This window comes from Pseudochaenichthys georgianus, chromosome 24, assembly GCF_902827115.2.
Source record: "Pseudochaenichthys georgianus chromosome 24, fPseGeo1.2, whole genome shotgun sequence".
Classification (NCBI taxonomy): Eukaryota; Metazoa; Chordata; class Actinopteri; order Perciformes; family Channichthyidae; genus Pseudochaenichthys; species Pseudochaenichthys georgianus.
In genome coordinates this window covers 24,233,748-24,256,539 of record NC_047526.1, presented here as the reverse complement: position 1 = coordinate 24,256,539, position 22,792 = coordinate 24,233,748, and the positions used below count along the sequence as shown (strand labels likewise).

At 40.8% G+C, this 22,792-nt stretch overlaps 3 protein-coding genes across 6 annotated transcripts in view; 2 read left to right on the top strand and 1 right to left on the bottom strand.

Moving 5' to 3' along the window:
* tulp4a (TUB like protein 4a) overlaps positions 1-11,867 on the top strand; it is a 31,618-nt gene extending 19,751 nt beyond the window's left edge. For 2 of the 3 annotated variants that reach the window (XM_034076004.1, XM_034076005.1), the window contains exons 6-14: positions 1,814-1,921; positions 2,037-2,200; positions 2,432-2,656; positions 2,785-3,019; positions 3,962-4,106; positions 4,679-4,850; positions 5,027-5,120; positions 5,218-8,687; positions 8,804-11,867. In XM_034076004.1, the coding sequence (XP_033931895.1) occupies positions 1,814-1,921; positions 2,037-2,200; positions 2,432-2,656; positions 2,785-3,019; positions 3,962-4,106; positions 4,679-4,850; positions 5,027-5,120; positions 5,218-8,687; positions 8,804-8,920 (4,730 nt within the window). In that variant the 3' untranslated portion in view covers positions 8,921-11,867. The remainder of the gene's footprint in view (positions 1-1,813; positions 1,922-2,036; positions 2,201-2,431; positions 2,657-2,784; positions 3,020-3,961; positions 4,107-4,678; positions 4,851-5,026; positions 5,121-5,217; positions 8,688-8,803) is intronic. The other variant, XM_034076006.1, reaches the window with a different exon arrangement.
* Positions 11,868-12,730: 863 nt separating this feature from the next.
* On the top strand, positions 12,731-20,653 carry tmem181 (transmembrane protein 181). 2 transcript variants are annotated; one of them, XM_034076195.2, is made up of 17 exons: positions 12,731-12,998; positions 14,764-14,867; positions 15,079-15,146; positions 15,395-15,485; positions 15,621-15,739; positions 15,961-16,077; positions 16,232-16,312; positions 16,467-16,566; positions 16,797-16,927; positions 17,584-17,675; positions 17,769-17,826; positions 18,486-18,588; positions 18,676-18,727; positions 18,819-18,901; positions 19,017-19,106; positions 19,191-19,257; positions 19,368-20,653. In XM_034076195.2, exons 1-17 carry the CDS (start codon positions 12,865-12,867, stop codon positions 19,450-19,452), a joined length of 1,575 nt encoding a protein of 524 aa, XP_033932086.1. In that variant the 5' UTR covers positions 12,731-12,864; the 3' UTR covers positions 19,453-20,653. The 2 variants fall into 2 exon arrangements, with proteins under 2 accessions (XP_033932086.1, XP_033932088.1); XM_034076197.2 differs by lacking the exon at positions 12,731-12,998 and adding an exon at positions 14,419-14,532.
* Positions 20,647-22,125, bottom strand: dynlt1b (dynein light chain Tctex-type 1b). Its single transcript, XM_034076198.2, has 5 exons — positions 22,043-22,125; positions 21,808-21,849; positions 21,176-21,299; positions 21,005-21,082; positions 20,647-20,862 (listed from the first exon to the last, which is right to left on the bottom strand). The coding sequence occupies exons 1-5, from the start codon at positions 22,067-22,069 to the stop codon at positions 20,792-20,794; spliced, it is 342 nt and encodes a 113-aa protein (XP_033932089.1). The 5' UTR covers positions 22,070-22,125; the 3' UTR covers positions 20,647-20,791.
* Positions 22,126-22,792: the final 667 nt, after the last annotated feature.

Here is a 22,792-nt window from a genome sequence, read left to right as displayed (position 1 = left end):
GAACTGCTTTCTTGGCTTCAGTCTAAAAAACGGAAGTGGAAGTTTTACGTGTACAAATTAAACATTCTGCACAGCCCTGGCTACAGTTGACTTTATGCTACTGTTGACATTAGAGGAGAAAAAAAAAGGTTTGAATAGTTGCCAAATAAACATTTACACCCCACCTGTAGACTCTCTTCCAACCAACCTCCTTTTCAGATTTTCATGAAGCATATAGTTAATTTAATCCTAAAATAACTCACCTTTTTTAGTGCCCTTTGCTGACAGCCTACAGACGTGTTCAATGGCAGTATTTAAAACAGTCAACGGTAAGCCTGAGAAAATCTGGTGGCTAATGCCAATAGATTGATTACTGCTACTTTACTGGGACGTGAGCAGTCACACAATAGTAGAGTTGCATGTGGTTAGCCCTCCAACCTCCTGGCTGCTTCCACCGTGTACACCAGCCCACGTAACAGCCTCATTTTATTGGTTCCTGTTTTCCTTTTTTGCCTCCTTTTTTCTCTTGAGTTTAATTAGTCCCAGTTGCTAAGGCTGTATTGGTGAGGGTCTGTCCTCCTCCTGCTGTGCTATTTTTTCCCTTCCTTTCACTGTGGGTTATGTGGTAAAGCTGAAAAGTGCTTGCCTGATTATGCTCTAACTCGCTAATTAAACTAATTGAACTAGCCAATAGTAATTGATTGGCCTCGATAGGAATTATCTCTCAAGTCGAAAACATGACTAAGACACCAGGCCGCCTGCTCCTCTGCCTTTCCAAATCTCTGTATCATGATATATAATGACCCATTATCACTACACACACTCTGCATTTACAAAAGAAGCATATGTCTCATTTAATGTTAAAACCATTCTGAATGGATTATTATTAAGAAGGAGTAACTAAGCCTTGGCTGAAATCAAAAGCAGCAGTGGATAATTCATTTGTGTTGGTATTTGGGTCATTGCAGGACTAGGAGAAAGGACAGACTCAAGGCTGTTTTAATGGAAAACGTATGGGTGGTTGTCTGAAGGTGTTCTATTTATAGCAGGTTACGGAAAATGCCACTTGTTTGCAGCTATAGGTGCAGCAGGGAGATGTGCTGGGCCTGTGTTTGTGAAATTGTGTATTCTCATTAAATGTACACAGTGGAAACTCACTGACAAATATGTACAACTGCCAATTAACTGTCCTCGTCTGTCTCTTAATAGCCTCCAACTACCTCTAGAGTAAATAAGAACACACAAACACACGGGCGGTATTTTTTTTAGCCAACTCTGGAAATGCAAGTAAATAACTCATGGAAAATGCCCAATGTGATGCCATTATTTTTGCTTGTTTAGTCTGGGCAACAATCCAAAACCTAAATATGGTCAGTCTACTATCAAGACAATGAAAATGAGCACATCCTCATATTTGAGAAGCTGCAACTGGGCAATGTTTTGCAGTTTCCCTTGAAAGAAGAATCAATGATTAAAAAGAGTTCACACCATTGATTTCTTTCTTTCTTGACAAATCGATGTATTGACAAATCAATGAAGACCCTCCCTTGTTACATGTCAGGTTACATTGGGGTTGTAATAAGTTATCTTCCTTACTCTCTGTTCTGCCATATAAAGTTGACATAAAATAAATTGTTGCATTTTATTCAGTGCACAGATGTGTAATTGTAACCCTTCCCTTGATTTAGTTTATTTACATCCACTATACTTAAATGTGGAAACTTGTTTTATTCCTTTGCTGTTGAAACCATGTACTTTAAATTGTTACCACTTTGTTATGTTGCTTTCTCAGTTCCTGTTCAATATGTTTAAATTGTCCTTTATCTCTTCATAGTGCACAGTCATAAACCACTGCTGACCGTCAGCTTCACATCTGGAGACATCAGCCTGATGAACAACTACGACGACCTCTCTCCCACCCTCATCCGCACCGGGCTGAAAGGTGTGCAATAATGTTTCATTCAATGATATCTCAAGGATTTTATTTATTTGGTAAATGTTGTTAGCATGTGTTACTCTGCATTACATGAATTTTTCTCCTGTGCCTCGTGTTACAGATGTGGTGGTGCAGTGGTGCTCGCAGGGGGACCTCCTTGCGGTGGCCGGGATGGAGAGGGCCCTCCTCCCCTCCGACCACTCCTGTCCCCCTACCAGGAGCGCCCTTGTTAAGTTCTACAACGTTCAGGGTGAACACATCTACACACTGGACACACCAGCACAGGTGAACTTTAACAGGGCCAAACCTGAGTCACATTACTCAGAATTGTATGTGTTTGTTATTTCCCTTTGTCAAGATTGGACTCTATACTTATATGTCACAGCCATACCAATTAGATCCCTTAATATTTACATCTTTCATGCTTTATTTGAATGATGTATTGCAGTATGTAGTGTTGTAAATGTGACAAAACAATCTCATCCTTTCTCCCATGTGTCTCCTGTCACCCTGCAGCGCCCCATCACTACGCTGTGTTGGGGACACCGGGACTCCCGTCTGTTCTTGGCATGCGGCCCGGCGCTCTACGTAGTGCGAGTGGAGCACCGCGTTGCCAATCTACAGCTACTCTGCCAGCAGGGCATCGCCACAGCAGTGAAGGAGGAAAAAGATATTGCCAAGCTCACCATGCCTTCCCGCCTCTGTTTTTACGTCACTACTGCTTTTGTACCCACCATTAAGGTAACACCGAACAGGGGGTTACTGGATCAATTGAAACCATAACATACATACTTAATGAATTGCATTCCGTCAGAGATCTCACCTTCTGAGATAAGCCTTCATAACAAATACACCCCTTTCCTTTTCAGCCCCCCATCCCTGATCCGAACAACATGCGTGATTTTGTGAGCTACCCGACAGCTGGAAATGAGCGTCTGCACTGTACAATGAAGCGAACAGAGGATAACCCTGAGGTGGGGGGGCCCTGCTACACTCTGTACCTGGAGTACCTCGGGGGTCTGGTGCCCATCCTAAAAGGCCGGCGAATAAGTAAACTGCGTCCAGAGTTTGTCATCATGGACCCTAAGACAGATGGGAAAACAGGTAAAACTGCGCTTTCTTCATATTGGCAACTTCACAGAGCAACACCAAGAACAGGTTCCTGATTAGAGTGGTTGGTCTAATCAGTCAGACACAAAAACAACATTTGTTTGAGTATTAAAATATTTGTCAATTGTTTTCTGTCGATCGACTTATTGATTTGTTGATAAATCTGTACCTGTTAGCATAAAACCCAATGTTTGTATGTGTAAGAGTAAAACAAAACTGCTAAATGTATTCCTCAGACACATCGGCCTGCTCCAGTACTTTTCCAGTTATTTGAGTTCCTTGACTTGGCACTTAGAGAGTGGCTATGTTTTAGTCACATAGGGCAGACTGCGCCCATGTTAATTAAAAGCTGCTTAATGGGGGCTCTGATGGCCCCTGGGTTCCTCATAAATCAACCCGCACCCGTCTCCATGCAGTGATAAATGAAGCCAGCCATGAAATGGTTCCAGCCCATTCACACTTTAATGTCCATCAAATAAATTAACTTGACCTAAACTGGAACCGCAGTGGTTCACTGACTCCATAAGAATGAGGCAAAAGAGAAGAATTGAAACTACTGAAACAAAGATTTGGACCAAATGGGATTAAATATTTATCTTTAGAAATGTTGAACAATGCTGTGCCATAGAGTTAGTTTTATACAAATCCATGAGGAACATGCCTTTATCCAGGTTGTTGGAGTAGTAGTCCTGCAATGTCATCTGTATTTTCAGAAATGCCAAAGTAGAGAGATCATCTTTATCTGTATATTTGTTTTTCCTTCTTCTCTTCCTGATGTAGTTCTCAAGTTAATCAGATGTCATTAAAAATGAGTGAACAGTGAACACACATTATAGCATCTCATTAAATATTTGTTGTTGAAATTAACACATCGACAATCCATTTACTCAAAATGTACCCCTCTTTTTCGTCCCCCATCTTGTCTTTTCTCCTCAGACGAGATATACGGCAACAGTCTGATATCTGCCATGATTGACAGCTGTAACTGCTCTGACTCCAGTGACATTGAGCTGAGTGACGACTGGGTTGGCAAGAAATCTCCAAAGATATCCAGAGGGAGCAAATCCCCCAAACTGCCCAGGTAACCAGAAACCTGTGTGTACTGTAGCACGTCATCTTTATTTGATGTTTATTTTTTTCGTATACAAAATTCATATTTGCTGTACAAGGGGCCATCTGCTCATCAGTATATATTAACATGCACACAAACACTGACTCAGTATTTTGCCCAGGGACACTTTGACATTTTGACCGAAGGACCTACAGATTGGTGGAAGGTTGTTTAGTTCTCTCTACACAAAATGAAATGTATTAAGGGGGTTTGGCTTACATGTTACACAATTCTTTTTAAATAAACATTGAATTTCCCACATATTAGGCAGTTATTCAGCGTCAGCTTAAATGCTTCTTCGACAGCAGAGAGCTTTCAGATATCTTAGCTTCCTCCAACAGCTTAAAAACACAAGAATGAACGTTTGGCTTTTTAATAAATGTCTATATAAAATATGTAATATCAGAAGTGAGATTATTTGAGTTTCATCCCAGCAATTATTGATACCTTCCTTCATATATCATTGTGTAACAAATCTGCACTGTTTTTGGTTCAATGCATGCCTAAACCTTTTTATTTTTTATTCACTACCTTCTCTGTAGAGACTTAGTTTGTCCCTTTTCCAACAGGATCAACATTGATCCCAGAAAATCCCCCAAACTTTCCCGTGCTACACAAGAGATCTCTAGGTCACCACGGTTACCCATACGGAAACCCTCAATTGGGTCACCCAGTCTAACACGGAGGGAATTTCCTTTAGATGACATCACTCAGGTAATAGTAAAATCATTTGAGCTTAATTTGTTATTTTCCTCTGGATCAGTGCTGTGTAATGAAGTCTATGCACAGGATGAGTGTGCATAAACTTTTCAAGCACAACAAATACAATACAGGTTTAAGGAATGACATACATAATATATAAAATCATTCTCTTTGTGCCCATCTTGCAGCAAAATTACCTTGCTCAGGTCACATCCAATATTTGGGGAACAAAATTCAAGATTGTGGGGCTTGCCGCTTTCTTGCCAACTAATCTTGGTGCAGGTAACCCATCAAAAACTTTTCAACTAGCATTTAGCGATAAATTAATAAATACATTTAAATAAGTCTGATGTCTTTATCTCTGGTCCTCTCTCCTTAGTCATCTATAAGACAAGCCTCCTCCATCTGCAGCCCCGACAGATGACCATCTACCTGCCAGAGGTGCGTAAGATCTCCATGGACTACATCAATCTGCCCGTCTTCAGCTCCAACGTCTTCAGTGAGGATGAAGATGACCTGCCTGTGTCCGGCCCCGCTGGGAGCACCGATGACAACCCGCCCTGCACCGTCAACATCCCTATTGCCCCCATCCATAGTCCAGCCCAGGCCATGTCCCCTGCCCAAAGCATTGGTCTGGTCCAATCACTCCTAGCCAATCAAAATGTTCAGCTGGATGTCCTAACGAATCCCACCGCAACCCCTGCTGGGGCCACAGCTGGTGGGTCAGACCAAAGCCAAGACACCCTCCTGACAGCCCAGTACACCGTGCCCACCAGGTACTCCAGCCCCGGGCAGGTCATCTTTGGGGGACTAGAAATCGGACGCCTGATGGTGGGACCTCCACCTTCTCATCATCCTTCACAACCACAACAACAATCAAGCCACCATCCACAGCAGCAGCACCAACAACAACAACAACAACAGCAACAACAACAACAACAAAAACAACAACACATTCAGCCCCACCACCAACAACAGCAGCAGCACTCACTCCAACAGCAGCAGCAGCATCAGCTCCAACAACAGCAGCAACTCCAACAGCAGCAGCAGCAGATGCTTCAGCACCAACACTTACAGCAGCAGCAGCAGCTTCAGCAGCAGCACATTCAGCAGCAGCTCCAACACATTCAGCAGCAGCATCAACATCAGCTCCAGCAGCAAATACAACAACAGCAACACATTCAACAGCAGCATCAACACATTCAGCAGCAACTGCAGCAACAAATGCACCACCAACATCAAACGCAGCATCAGATGCAACAACATCAGCAGCAGCAGCAGCAGCAGCAGCACCAGCAGCAGCAGCAGCACCAGCAGCAGCACCATCATCCACTTCAGCAGCCTCTCCAAATTCAGATCCCTGTTACCTCCATGTCATCCGGACAGACTTCAGGTGCAGCGATGCTCCAGCAGGGGGCGCTGCAGATACAGAGCCCTCATCCACCTGCTGATTTAGTGGTTGAGAGAGCATTGGGGGTTGAACACGAGCACCTCCTGAAAATCAAAAGCATGCGGCAAACTCAACAGCTGGCTGAAGGCGATACATTGGTGTTTAGTGCCCCTCTGGAGCTCAGTAAGATGAACCCCCCGCCCCCCTACCCCGGGACAGTGGCTGCCGCTGTAGCAGCTGCAGCAGCTGCTGCCGCCTCAGCATCCGCTGCAGCCTCCAGTCTTGCATCTGGATCAGTAGGGGGCCCCAGTGGGACTCCTCCCCCTGGAGAACTGTCACTAAAGAAGGGCGAGTTCTCACTTTATCCTTCAGGTCAGCAACAAGCTCAGTACCCCACACCCCTGGGATATGAGAGGATAACAACATTTGACAGCAGTGGCAATGTGGAGGAAGTATGTCGTCCTCGAACACGCCTTGTCTGCAATCAGAATGTGTACACACTCCAGGGACCTGGCAGCTCCGCCACTCTCAGGGTCACCTCCTCCTCAGCTGACAAGAAGAACCAGCTTCCCTACGCCTCTGCCACACTCAACAGACTCACCGCACCTCGCTATTCCATACCCAGCGGAGACCCGCCCCCGTACCCTGACCCGGCTAATCAGAATAGTGCTGTTGGCAGGAACCCTGGTCAGAGGCTTGACAGCAGTTTGATCCACGCCACTCTCAGGAGGAACAGCCGAGAGGCCGCTCTCAAAGTCTCTCAGATGCTGGAGGCGCCCAGACCACTGCCTCCGAAGGCTAAGAACAGTAGTAGTAGTGCACTAGCAGCCTCCTTCCAGCAGAGGGTGCCAACAGCCTTATACACGTGCAGTCAGTGTAGCAGTGGATCTAGTGTCGGAAGCACTGCCCCAGGGAGCACTAATGGAATAGCTGGAGGAACTATAATCAGGCAGGATTTCCCTCCGGGCAACGGGGCACCACACAGCACAGTCATTGTTCACTCCAACAGCACCACTTCTCTGGCCTCGCAGTCCTCTTACAGCCTGCTGAGCGCTCTTGAAGGATCTGGGATCACAGGAGGAGGAAGTAACAGAGACAGGGCAGATTATGTGAATTCAGCATTTAGTGAGGATGAAACGCTGAACCAGTCATTGAGGAATCTGGCGCTAGGAGGAAATGATGCATCAGGACTAGTTGTGAAACGCCCACCTCCCTATCAGTGGGACCCAGCAGCCACAGAGGAGGTGTGGGTTCCTCAGGAACGGACAGCCACCCTGAGTCCTGCTGGACCCCCCGGACCCCACAAACCACCTCCACTTATTCTTAGCCCTGCTCAGCACTTAGATGTGTCCAGGCTGCCTTTTGTCCTTTCTCCAAAGTCCCCCACCAGTCCAAGTGCTGCTTCATTTCAAGCTGCTGCAGCAGCCGCAGGATACCAAATCTCTCTCCAGTACCCTCCATCCTCTGCCTATCCTGGGGCCCAGCTACAGCCCATCCAAGGGTCTCCACGCCCCTGCTCCTCCCCAAAGGAGCTTGTTGCACCAGTACCCTTCTCACAGCAGGATGCAACCCTTGTCTTACCGCCTGGTTACCATGCAAACCTGGCAAACCTCACCTGCTGCCCTCTTCCACCCCTGTATCCAGGAGGAAGTTCTTGTGCCGGCCTCCCTATTCCCTCCATTGCCCTCCACACTCCTTGGGGTACATATAACTCTTGCCCTCCTATGTCCAGTCCTGCAGTGCCACTACCACCCAAAGCTTCCCACATGGCAGTAGACAAAAATGTCCTTTCGCCTCCTCCTCCACCCCCACCCCCTCCACCTCCACCAGTAGAGCTGCAGGAGGCCATGGCAGACGCCGGGGAAGGCTTCCAGGAGGTGCTCTCCTTGACCGAGAGCCCTGTCCCACAGCGGTCTGATAAGTTCGTAAAGAAAAACCGCAAGCGAGTGGATGGGCGCACCGAGGAGGCTAACGTGCCGCCTTTGGTTGAAGGGAGCAAGTCGAAAAAGGAGAGCAGAGCTTTGGGTGATTTCAACTCCCTTATCTCTAGTCCAAGGCTGGGAGGGAGGGACAAGAAGAAGCTGAAGGGACAGAAAGAGCAGCAGCTGAAGGCCAAGAAGCTGAGTAAGGGCACTGCCAACAGTGAGTTCCAAGACAGTTCAGAGAGTGAGCCAGAGCTCTTCATCAGCGGAGATGAGCTGCTCAATCAGTGCCAGAGTGGTAAGAAGGGCTGGAAGAGTAAGAGGAACCTGAGGGCTGCCAATGAGCTGGACGAGATAAAGTGTCGGAAGGCCAACGAGAAGGAGGACCGAGGGCTGGGCAGCCAGGGCTTCGTGTACGTCATGGCGAACAAGCAGCCACTGTGGAATGAAGCCACACAGGTGTACCAGCTGGACTTTGGTGGGCGCGTCACACAGGAGTCTGCCAAGAACTTTCAAATTGAACTGGAGGGCAGACAGGTAAGAGAGCTCTTTGATCAAAAAATATCCCTCTCTCCACGATATTCATATGTATAGTTATTTGAAACACTGGGATATCTGTATTCATTGTTTTCTTTGTTTGTTTCTCTACACAGGTGATGCAGTTTGGCAGGATAGATGGCAATGCCTATATCCTGGACTTTCAGTATCCCTTCTCTGCTGTGCAGGCCTTTGCAGTGGCTTTAGCCAATGTTACTCAACGCCTCAAATGAGATGTCCCCTCCCTACTTACCCTGAGTTATATCTGGGATTTAAATGCAATCTGTTGGAGGGGCACAGTTGTTTCATTTGAGATTAATAATCTTTGATTTAGAGAGGAGACTTAAATCAGCCCGGGTTCATTGAAAGAGATACAATCATTCTGCACTACACAATGCTGCCACTAGAGTTGGTGCAATAAGCATTGCCTGCATTTTCCAAGGTCTCCCTCAGTCAGTGGCTCCTTGCAATGCATGTAGGGCCAAAGAGCTGAACTTTGGTAATCATCATGCAAATAAATGCTGCTTTAGCTAGTAGAAGCTTATAGACATGATAACCTGTAAACAGAGAGGAATTGTCGAGGTGCAGTTTTCAAAAGAAGCAGCAGTAATACTTGAAAACCACACTCTGGAGATCACAGTTGTTTATTTCCCAGAGCGCACAGGTACTACTGGGCACTGAAATCCATTGCTGTACAAACTTCAGTGAAACAGTTACCACTTTATTATACTGCTTTTGCTTTTAGAATTTTATTAAATGGCAGAGGGTAGGAGGATCTTTTTGTTTTTACTCTCTGCCATTCATTTTGTTACTATCTCAATACTATCTTGGCTGGAATTGAGGCTTAGATATATGCATCATTTAGGAGCACTACTAAGAGGTCACACTTTTCACTGTAGTAAAAGGTGTGTCACTGTTAAACACTTCGGAAGGTCGAGGAGTAAATATCGATGAGTTGAACTGCAGTCGTTTCCACATAGTTTCCTGGGACTTTGAAGGAAGAAGAAATGTTACTCCGCTACATGGATTAATTTAAATGTAATGTACATTTTGTTCTTTATCTATTCAGATATGAATTTTAACGTTATTGTCATTGTTTGTGATATCCAATCTTCATACCCTGTCAACATTGTTTTCAACTTACCTGTTTTATTTGGGAGAACTAGGGGCTGCATTTGAATATTGCTGTGTAGTCCAGAGTAATTCAGGAGGGAGGGGTGTACTGAATAGCTTTGACTGATATATCCTGTACTTAGGGAAATACCTACATACAGTTACATTGTCATAAAAGAAGTCGCCAGGCCGGGATTGAACAACTTAACCTCTGGCATGATGTGATTTGTCACCTGCTGCCACTTCTGTGAAGTGAGTGTGTAGTTTGCTCCTGCTCTTCAAATAACACACTAAACATACAAGCAAGGTACAGGAATTATTTTTGTATATTTCACCTATGCCATTTCATACTCTTTTCAGAAGTCATGTAAATACATATCAGTCATGATGTAAATGTTGTAAAGAGACTTGGGTGACTTTGACAGATGTCTGTTTATGCCTGTCTCCACTGTGTTTTAAGTGTCATTTCAGGTGTGGAGCGTCGCTGTAGTACTGTTCAGCTCAACAGCTACAACCACAGACAGAAAGAAGTTAAGACTTAAGCTGAAATCATTGTCACTGAATCTTTGAAGTCAGAACTCCAATGAAGGATGAAGCTATTGAAATCTGTTCATTTAGAAAGCTGACACTAATATCTGAAAAACTGTTTTTTTCTTTCTTCTTTAAGGCAGTCACGCTTGTCTTTGTGTTGAACTAAGAACACGGAGCAAGATAGGAGCATGGGCAGTCAATTATTAGCCACATTGCCAAAATAAATAAATAGATTTTTATCAATTTAAAGGAATACTTCATCCTCAAACTGATCATTTGTGTATAACTCAAACATGTTGACCTTGAAACCTTGAAGAAACAACAACAAATTGTAAATCGTAATGAGTAATTGATGTACAAATTATCATTATGGGGTTGAAATATTCCTTAAAGCTGGTAGCCAAACAAAAAAGGGCAGTAATATTGGGGAGGTGAGATCATATTCACCTTAAACCTTTGTGCCAAAATATCCATGTGCTAAGATTTATAGTAAAAAAAATGGGCCTAGAAGAAAGTGTAACTTGATATAAAGAAATGTATAACTTTGGACCAGCTATGTTTTGGTCTTTGAATTGATGAGATTATTAAATTCTTTAGTGTGAGCTTTATTTATCACAACCAGATGCATGTCTGTCAGAGGGGGTGGGGGCTGTAGGGATGGGGGATACAATACCTAATTAAAAAAGTCTCTTCTGATCCAAAAAAAGAACATGAGCATGTCATGAAGAAAATATCCATTTTCTGTGTTAGTTGTGCAATATTTTCTTGGGAGGGGGGGTCCTTTGTTATCACTTTTGACCACAGTTTGATACCATTCTTTTAGTTCAGCATCTCAGTTGCATTTTATTTATGAGATTATTTCCTGAAGGAGATATAGTATCTATACATACTGTATATTGTGGAATTTTCTGAACATTTCTTTGTGTTGATAAAACAGGTGGTTACAAGTGTAGCCCAGACGATGGGATGAGGTTTGGTCGGGGGCGAGGTTTGGGTTCGGGCAAGTTTTCTGTGTTTTGTGAAGTTTGCTTTGGATGGAAAGATGTGAATGAGTAAGTGCCCAGTTTAGTGTAGTTGGTAGACTAGTTGTGTAGAGTGTAACTGTTAAGTCAAGGTGTGTCTGTATTCAACTGTGCAGTCTACCAATCCCATCAGTGTTAAATCTATTATCTTTAAACGTGTGTGTGTTCATGGCTTCTTACACATACACACACACACATCATTCACTCACAAGTGTAAACCACTGAGTTCATGTTCAGAATTGCCTCTATGGACTTAGGTTAAGGATTCACTTTAAACGGATTTTACGAGATTACCTGTTGTAGATATTGTAGGATTTGGCTTTTCTTTAGAAAAGGTATGTGCTTTGTATTTGTAGTTGTAGACTTAAATGACAAAAACACTTGAAAAGAATCTGAGTCTGATTTGGTGACTGAACGTTTATAGTGAATGGATAGTAAGGCATGCCATGTAAATTATTTTATAATTGTATATGTCACGCATCTTTTGAATAAAACGTCATTGTTTCCGAAATAAGATGTGTCCTGTCTCTTAAATATATTCAGTATTATGTTGAATTTATAGATGGGATTATTGTTACCCTGCCAGCTATTGGACTAGAGTTTACACAAGGTGGCTCTATTGTGTCAAACAGCAAACATTATGATATTTCATAACAGGAAAAGCACAGGTGGAGGACTAAGTCAAGTAAGCTCAATTTCCCAAATATATTCTGGCCATGTCAGACAAACCTGACAACGTGGACTCGCGTACATTACTTTTTCACAATTATGTTTTATAGTTTTAAGTCATAGTCATACTTGTGAAAAGGAGTCTAATGTCTCACAATTTAGCTTTCTATAGCTAATATTTATGAAAGAAACTTAATAATTACAAACAAATGTGTAAGAATTGTATGTTTTTGCTATGATTAACCATCATTTACTGGGTTTCTACTTCTGCCTATGTTCTGCATACGTTTCTGTGTTTTACTTTGACTGTAATTGATATGCATTACATCATTATTATTTAAAAAAAAACAGCTACCGTGCTTAGTCTGGCCTATGTATGCACTGTCTTTAAGAATGAACCTGAATAAATACAAACAAAAAAACTAAATTAGGGATCTCCACACCCTGACTAGACACTAATTTGGGTTTAGATATTTAAAAATATACTCTATATGCTTTTATATTTGGAGTAGCCTATGTAAAGGTATACTAATGGTTGGTTATAGACAAAAGGCAGCTTGTGAGTGGAGGACTAATATATTTGGATAAACCCATGATAAAGATGTGTGTGTGGTGTCTCTGTCCGCGGTGCTGAACTCTGATCACGTGATTCTCCTCCCGTGTGTTTCCGCCCCCTCTTCTCCTTTTTTTTCTTCCTTTGAACCGACACAAACAAAAAAGCTTCGGCTGCATTTTCAATTAAACGGCGTTAACAAAACAGCCATCATTGTGCTGCTGTCCACAGGCCTCGGTTTGTTTTCCCCTTCGCCATTTTCATCCGGCAGACGGCTCGGTGTCTCATAATGGACGCAGACTACTCGTCCAGCCTGGAGAACCCTCTGTACAGCGAGCTGAAGTACTTCTGCAGGAAGATCCAGGAGGCCTACCACGAGCTGAAGGAGGACCTGACACCTTTCCGGGATGATCGCTTTTACAGGTGGCTCTCCTGTTTATCTACTCACACAATGGAGGATCAATTTCCCCCTGCATTACAGAAGCAAATATGTTTGGCTTTGTATGCTGCGACAGGATTTAACAACCTGCACCTTCCAACAATAAGCATATTGTCAGCCTCTCTGGTGATTATGGTTGATGCTAACGAGATGTGTTAATTGCTTATTATGTGGATTTATATACATTTCATAATCTCGTTAGTTTATATTTTAGATGGTGCAGACTAAAGGGAAATGGCAGTCCTCAAATGTATTCATTAAAAAAAAGGTAAATATGTGAATACTTTGCATTAGACACATTCTCAGTATCAGTATTAATATTTGACAATCTCACATTTATAAGGGGTAAAGAGGCCTTTGGATTCCTATCAATGGCAACAAGTGAAGGGATTGTATCTCCATTAGCTGGTGGTGAATAATAATAGGCCTTTTTTTTTTTAAATGTTTCATGTTGTCGTTAAAATGTAAAGACTAATTAAAATAATTAAAGTAACTAGTTCATTAATTATTTTTTGTTTTTTGCTTGACGTTAACGTATGACGTGGTCGCATGCTGCCTGTGACTCTCACGTAGGACGTTCATCTCATGTTGTCAAAAGATATTTCAAAGAAATGTTCCTGTGCCTCAACTTTTCTGACATTATCAGCACTAGGGAAAAATTAAAGGACGTTTCCAAATGTAAAATTAACATTTGATATGGTTGGATGATTTAAGCCATGACAGAACATTTGAGCAACATACATCATACATCTGTATATGTTTACAAGCCAAATACCCCTTACTGATTTGTCACATAGACTTTGTAAACATACGTTTTCAAAAATAATTTACCAATAACAAAAGCTATAACATGTGTAAGGGTAATGTATTACCTGTAAAGTATAATAATAATAATAATAATAATAATAATAATACATTGGATTTTTATAGCGCTTTTCCTATTGCTCAAATACGCTTTACATAAAATCAGAACAGAAACAGTACAAACGAGTTTGAAAACTAGAGTGAATAAGTGAGTTGTGTATGCAAATCTAGATAACAAACTGTACCTCAAATATTCCTATTATATTTTAGCAATTGTTTTGTTTTTTATGGTTTTTTATGTTCTCACTTTCTGCATGGCATACATATCATGTTTACATAGGATATTTTTTGTTTTACTAATCTTTTTGAGGGACATGAACAATATGTTCAATGAAAATACGACCATCGACATACTACAAATATTTAAAACGTATTTTTGCAGAATAAAACTAGTTCACATAAACAAATATAACCTTTATATCTAACCTTAGAGCAGCAGCTTTAAATCGCGACCGCTTCTTAGCAAGTCCCTCTGAAAAGGAAAGCCCCTGTCACGTGATGCGGGCCCCTCCCCTTTGATGACGTTGCATTCCAGTAGTCTACGCCGGTCGTCGCAGGCTGATGTTGATACGCGGACTACACGGATGTGGATTCACTACCACATTTTAACGTTTTTTCTCGGTATTGAGACTGCGAACCGACAGAAATGGAGCTGTAAGTGTACGCTTTGTTCAGAGGATATTCCCGGGATTTGTCCCCGGTGTTTTATATGTGTGCGAGACCCTGTAAAACACCACTATGTAGCTGTTTTCTGACATCTGTTACTGCTAGCATAAACTAGCATGGACGCTAGCAGTGTTGACACATCCGAACCTTAATCCTTAATTAACCACAAAATAAACGTTAGCTTTTTTGTGTTCTCTAACCAATGTCTTCCTATGACAGATTGGCCCCCATGCGGCTCTACACCCTGTCCAAAAGACATTTTGTCTTGGTCTTCGTTTGCTTTCTGATCTGCTTTGGCCTCACAGTCTTTATTGGGATTACAGGTATGTCTAATATAAACATGTCTGCAATACTGTGGCCCAAACTGGGTGTCATTTTAACACAGGTTTTTAGATACAAGAAAGAAAGTCCTTCTGCAATCAAGCATGATGGCACAATCAAAATTGTATTTTATTTGTATCACTACAATGCTTATTTCTGGATAGTTCAGATTGTAAAGAATGTGTCATGTACATGTGTTGCTTTTTTGTGTAGGTCCTAGGACTATTGCTGAGCAAGAGCACAATGGTGATCAGTTGGTTCTCAAAAACTTCTCAGTTAAGGTAAGGTAAAAGTCAATCTGATTTATTGGGATGTTTTGTTATCATTACATACATTGTTGTTTACCCTGGGATTCATTCCGCTTTAAATTAATTTGAAGCCTATACGTTTTGTGTTAAAAGAAAACCTTTACGTTTTATGTTATGTTATAAGCAAACACGTCTAACTACTGGGATAACATGTGTAACATCCTGTGTGTTTAATGACTTGAGTATCCTTTTTAATGATGTCATTCATTGTATGTTTACAGACCGGGCCCTTCAATCTAGTTTCTTCTCCGCTCACCACCTACAACCAGCAGCTATGGCTCACCTGTTTGATACAGGCTGAACACAGCAATAGTAAGAATGAGCTACAGATGTTTAACATGAGCGTAAAATGTCGAGCACATATGACACACCTCAAAAAGCTTCCTTTTTATTTTGCAAGCACGACTGGCTTTTGTTAACAACAACATGTTCTGTCGTCTGTGTCAGTGGGAGACTTCCAGCAGCCTTTAGAAATCAATGTGGAGCTGAAGGGAGTGATGCAGGACGCCAGCGTGATTCACATCAACACCGCGCACCAGAAATCACGAATGCTACACTGCGGGGCTGTAAGTGACAATCGGGAAACCCAGTCTCCTTCCTCTCTCACAGTATGCTCGTTTATCATTAATCATTTAGTCAAGCAGCAGCAGAGCGAATTTATGAAATGTCATCTATGATATGAAATGAGGTTGCAATATAGTGGTGAGTGCTGTTGGATATACAGTGAACATACAGTTAGATTGTTGATTGAAAGGGAAGTGACGCAGCGTTTCCTGTCTCCTTACAGAAATGTGATGAGATCATTGTGCTCCATCTTGGATATCTGAACTACACCCAGTACCAGGTTATGGTCAGCTTCAAAGGCCTTGAAAATATCACGTATGAAATCAAGGTCAAGTTTTCGGTAAGTGAAAGACACTGACAGGATTCTTCTTCCAGCTCATGAAAACAAATTCTGTGATATTGTTTCTGCATACTATTTGATATACTTTTACTTTCATTAAGGCTTGAGCTCACATTTCAACACAGCCTCTTTTACTCTTCTGTTTCTTTCTCAGTGGAAAACGTACAACCCCACCTTCTCGCAAGTGGAGATCTGGTTCCGGTTTGTCTTTGTGGTGTTAACCTTCATGGTGACGGTAAGAGCAAATGTGAATTTTTATTTATATCACATAACCAATATTCCAGGTCACCAAAGCGTGGCAATGAAAGATAGCCAACTAGTGTAAATCAGTGACTTCAATCAATGTTTGCCTAATGCAGGACTAACATTTCTTTCTCTGAATGTTGCAGTGTATGTTTGCACACTCACTGAGGAAGTTTTCTATGAGGGATTGGGGCATAGAGCAGAAGTGGATGTCTGTCCTGCTTCCTTTGCTGCTACTCTACAACGGTGAGCTTCAGCATTCATATTTGACCCTTAAAACACAACCTGTACAATCTGGCTTCCCCATTATATCACCTTTTTCAATCATTGCAGCTGCAACTTTTAATCTGCACAATCAAAGAGCTGTGTTTTAATGTGTCAACTGCAAATGTTTATCAGTCTTATTCATTGTAAAAGAAGTCCTACTTAAAGGTGGGGTGCGTTGCTAATTGTGTTTTGTTGCTTTTGTTGTTCAGATCCATTTTTCCCGCTCTCCTTCCTGGTGAACAGCTGGTTTCCAGGAACGTTAGACGCTTTCTTCCAGGCTCTGTTCCTGTGCTCCCTGCTGCTCTTCTGGCTCTGTGTTTATCATGGCATCAGGGTTCAGGTGGGTCCAGTACTACACCTTTAGTTTTAAAAGGTATATAAGGTTACATCTATCCTATATATTTTGTTACGTTCTGTACTTCCATTATCCCACATTTTCGCAACATTTACAAACCTAGAGAAATCAGTGATTATACTAAATGTTTGGTTTCATTTGATTGTTTGTAATGACCACATATTCCCTTTGTGCATTAATCGGCGTTGTGGTTCTCTTTAGGAAGCTGTCATTAATTCACTTTTTATCCAGGTTAAATCCACATGTTTACAATATGCTTTTTAGGCATTTTGTAACTATATTTTTTTAACTGGATAAAGGTTTAGTTGTATGCTTTTATTTTAAGTTATCAGGTAACAAGCTGACCAAACCTTAGCAACAGAAACACATACATTTTCATCATGAAAGTGTTTTATTCAGTGTTTGATCATTTAGAGCAGCTTTTTTGTTTGTTTTTGAGAGGAGGAGACCTCTGTATAATTTGGCAGACAGCAAAGACAAAAACTCCCATGATCCCCGGCTACTTCACCCCCAAACTTCTATTGTTATTGTGTGGTTTGAGTGACTCTAGTGGCAGAAAATGACACATTGTGCATATAAGGGTTTCCTCTCATTTTAAGCTTTTACAAATCTTATTTCATGTGTTTATGTTGTTTCCACAGGGTGAGAGGAAATGTCTGACCTTCTACCTTCCTAAGCTGGTCATTGTAGGGCTCCTGTGGCTCTCAGCTGTCACACTGGGCATATGGCAAACGTAAGTCTGACCCAACTGTCCACTAACAGCCTGATTAATAATGTTAATCACAACAGGACTGAATACATCTACTCCCTTCCTCTGTATTTGCAGGGTCAATGAACTCCAAGACCCTACCTATCAGTATAAAGTGGACATAGTGAACTTTCAGGTAAGACTCTTTTTTTAAATGGTTAAGGTTGTGGTACAGGTTTTTGGACAGGACTGTTATATTTGATACAGCCAGGGGAAAATTCACAAAGAATGGACTGCGTCTGCTGATAGCACCCGCATCAGTACCCACTATCTGCTCCATATAAAGCTCTGTTTTCAATATTCTCATGTGTTTTCATAAAAGACATGTAGGGAATCTTTATACATTTATCTCTCTCTTTCCCAAAATGTATTAATTTGAAAACAAGTATTACGATGTCATTGTCTGGTCTCAATCGGCTTCCATAATCACTGGAGAGTGTGGATGGGACTAACCTAATGAACACACAATGAAGACGCTATTAATTTGACTGTAACTGTGTGGCTGTTAGCGCTGATCTTTGTGGATTGGACTGTTGGGCTAATTTGCCAGAAATGGGACAATTTAACACTGAATGTAAATCGGTTCAAATAGCACAGGAGCATCGATACACTATCTGCTAGGCATTGCAGTTACTGTAGGGCTGTATTAGTGGCTACTTTTCAGATAATTGTTTTTCTTATTGGTGGTTAGGTTTAGCGCCTGCAAAAGCCTTGCATTGTTTTTTGTGAATTCACCCCTCAATGTTTGTCTTATTTTTCCCATCAGTTTAATAAAGACCCAATATATTTCTGCAGGGTATGAAGGTCTTCTTCCTGATTGTAGTTGCCTTCTACATTCTTTACCTGATCTTCCTGGTCGTCAGAGCTTGTTCTGAACTGAAGAACATGCCTTACTCAGGTATCACAGCACAACACACATCTGACTTAATCACAGTTATTGCTTTACCATGGTAACATTAACGTGCGGTGTGTTTTCTATCACTAGATCTCCGGCTCCGGTTTTTGACAGCGCTGACCTTTGTGGTCCTTGTTATAAGGTACGTTTTAAGTCAATCCTAAGAGGCCTGTTTAAAAGCCTATTTGTGGTTGATTTGGTTTTAAATGACGCTGTTTCTCTTTGTCCTCCAGCATGGTCATTCTCTACCTGAGGTTTGGTGCCAAGGCTCTCCAAAACAATTTTGTCGCTGCACTGTCTACTCATTACCAGAACTATATCCTTTCCAAAAATATTTTATTTTTAGACAATGACTTCACTTCAATATTCCATGTGAGACACCATGTTGATTATTTTAAAAGTGATAAATGGTTCCTTAACTCCAGACATACCAGCTGAATTTTTATCATTCTATGGTCTACTCAACTTTTACTTGTACACATTGGCTTTTGTGTATTCCCCCTCCAAAAATGCACTTTATGGTTGGTAATACAGCACAATTTAAAACACAGTGGATACGATAATGAATTAAAGTATGAACCTAACTGATTTTGTTTATTTTCCAGACTCCCAGTTGAAGGATAACCCTGCTTTTTCAATGCTAAATGACTCTGATGATGAAGTTATATACGGGTAAGCATTTGCTTGATTGCTTATTAAATTCTCACCCCCTATAGTTTGGGGGGAAGCATTTGTTGGGAACGTGTATAAACCAGCAGATGTTTTATTTTTCTTCTGTAAAGAAGCGATTATGAAGACATGCCTTTACAAAACGGACGTGCCATCAAAGCAACCGCCAAGTACCAGGATGAGACTGACAGCGACTGATGGGACCCCTGACTGCCATGTTGCTCTTCTTTTGTGTCCCCGTTGGAAACTATAGGAATAGAAAACAACAAAATATCATGTGTAGGTGTAAATAAGGAGTACTTGCATTGGTGATACAGAATGCTATACTGTAAGTGTACATAACTATATTTTTAAAAGAAGTTCCATGTCAACTGAATGTACTGTACTTTTACTTTAAGTTAGGGCATGTAGCCATTTTTTCCAGTTTGTAAACTCTTTTCCTGCTACCCAGCAGCATTTCTTCACAAGCCGATAGTCGGATATAATCGGGAAAAGTGCTAATATCGATTGGGGATCTTTTTCGGAGAAATCAATGTTATTTTAACGCTTTGTGTTGAACCACTGTTGTCTCCCTATTGCACTGTGTGGTTTTTGCCATTCCTTTCAGCTCTCTGACAATAATGATAATTCATTTTTATGGCCAAAGTGGAGTAAACCTATACTGCTGGTAGAAAGCAAAATAAACGTGTTCCACAGCAGCAGACTCAAACACAACATCAGTGATTTGACGGGGAATAAAAAAGTGCCAAAGCAGTGTTGGCTGTGAACAATCTTTTTTTTTATTCCAACATATTGGAAGAGAGAGCCTTATCGCTGGAGTAGGTACTACTTCATTTTTAACACTCTTCCGGCTAATTCATGAAAAGCAGCTTTGTAATTGCACTTGGGTAAGAATTTAATTTATTTGCTGAAAAGTTAGGACATTTGATACTGTATTATCTGACTCCCTGGATGAATGGTGTTTGATGAATTGTGTGGATTGTACACCACTTTATGTAAATGAACTACTGATTTATCATGAACATTTCTTATCCCAGCATGTACAGTAGTTACAGTATTGGCCAAATATATTTTGCGTAATGTAGAACATATTATTTTAAGTAATGTTTTTGTTCCGTAGATTTCCTAACATTTCTTAGTTTTATATACTTTAAAACTAATCTCTCAATATGTATTCTAATCAAGATGGTGCCTTGTCTTTACATTTCTTCAAAAAAATTCTGCAGTCTTGAATTTGTAAATGCTTTGACATAAATGTACATTTTGATTCAAGGTGATAAAGTAATATTGTGGGACCTGATATTTTGGATGTTTTTGCAATTTGTGTTGCTTCATGAGATAAAAGCTGTACATGTAGCAATTTCATGTCACATGTAAATAAAGCAAAGTATATACAGCACAGTATTGTTTTAATTAATTGCACTTATATAAAAACACAAGATGTCATTCAAATATTGCCAGCATGTCTGAACATAACAGACTGGTTCTGAAAAATATATAAAAGCCCAACAATTTCAAACACAGCATTGTAGTTGGTTCAGATGGCCAGCCCAAAAACACTGACGATGCAGTACATGGACTTGTTCTCCCATCTCACCACACAGCTTCCTGTTGGGTGTAATGCACACCAAACTTAGTATGACCTTTACATTTACACATTTATATTTACTGAAGAAATACAGCTTTTGAAAGTTGATCATTTGCAGAAGAGGAAACAAACATTTAAAGCAACATCACTATTGTATTTTACCATCAGTAGAGTTGTCCCAGAAGCATGTGCTCGCTGTTTGCAGACCTGCTCCGGTTTTCTGCATGATGATACAGGTAACTGTGGGAAAAAAATACATTATTTTTCAGTACCAACCCCATACAGCCAAGGAACCATCATAATATATTTGTTCTACTGCTGCAGCGTATGTACCAATATATTTGAAAGGCTTCCCCAGCTTGCTGAGTTGACTGAGGCACTGCTCCACTACGCTGGTGGTCCACTGGTTCACTCGGCTGTGCTGGTAGGCATTTGCTCCTATGGTGGCTTCCACTGACTACAGAGACAATTTAAACATCATAGTATTAATTAGGAACTGACCAACCCAGTGGTGGGAAGTGATTAGGTTAATTTCCTCCTATTTGACTGTACAGCACTTTGGTCTGGAGGTTTTAAAGTGCTTTATAAATAAAGCTGTATTGTATTTACTGCTACTTTAAACTTTTAATCTACTACAAATCAGAGGGGAAATATTGTATTTTTTACTACATTTATTTGATAACTTAAGTCACCCAGCACTAGTATATAAATCGTCTATATAGGTCATACCATTGCAATAATACTGAAATACGACACAGTTTTATGAACAAAATGCATAAATACAATTTATTCAGAATATTGAAATACATTAAACTGCAAATTATACTAGATAATGACGTTGCATAGCAACCGTTACTGTGTCCTTGGCAACCAACAGTTTGCTTAACACAAGGTAGAAATGTTAGCGTTAACCGATAAAATCTATATTGTGTGGGTGAATCAAAAGCCAGTGTCTTTTTGCTTACCTCTTTTATTATTTTGCTCACTTCATCAACGACGAACGTAGTCTGTCGGGTTAAAAACAAAACAGTTCAGTTTAAGCTAGCCTGTCGACATGGCTGTCTTCTACTTTCTGGACAAACAATTAACAATATAAGTTACAAAGTAGGACACCCTTCAACGAATGTTATGGTAGATGAAATAGTGTTTTCTATTTGATTCATATATATGTAATTACTAGTCAAGTTATTACGAACCCACCTCCTCTTCTGTCTGATCCTCGTCCATTGCTACTGCCTCCGAAATGAACCAACTTTCTTTAGTAATATGACTTCCGGTCGTGTTTTTTTCAGAATAAGAGCATCGACTGACGCCCATAAGTGATTTGTGTTAATGGTAAACAGTGATGGAAGAAGTATTCAGCATCTTTACTTGAGTAAAAAAGTACCAATACATTTATTTAAAAAAATCTCCATTACAAGTTAAAGTCCTGCAAATACCACGTAAGTAAATGTACAGAAGTAATATCAGCAAAGTGTACTGAAAGTACAAAAAGTAAATGTAGTAATTCTGCAGAAAGTTGAACACGAAGGATGTGTGACAACATTACATTTCAACATTTTCGAGGATAAAACTTATCAAATGACTAATTGGCCGTAAAACTATGTATAGTATAGCACTTACTGATCGTTGGATAAATGGTCAGTCTACTTAATGTCCAATCTAATAAACATTGCCCTCTTCAAGTGACCAGAGTTCCTTCAATCGATGAGAATTCATGAAACAACAGTCTTTTGCAAAACTGAGAGAAACACACAATTTTCTTTTAAATGTTTGGTATTTGAACAATATAAATGACTTTTCCGGCCCCATCAAAGCACTAAAACGTAACTTTTTTATTAGTAATTGCTGCAGCCCCACTGAAGCCCAAAATAATGTCTCATTTAAAAAAAAAAAATAGGTGATTTTAAGTTTTATTTGAATCACCAGTAAATATTAAAAGCGTTGATA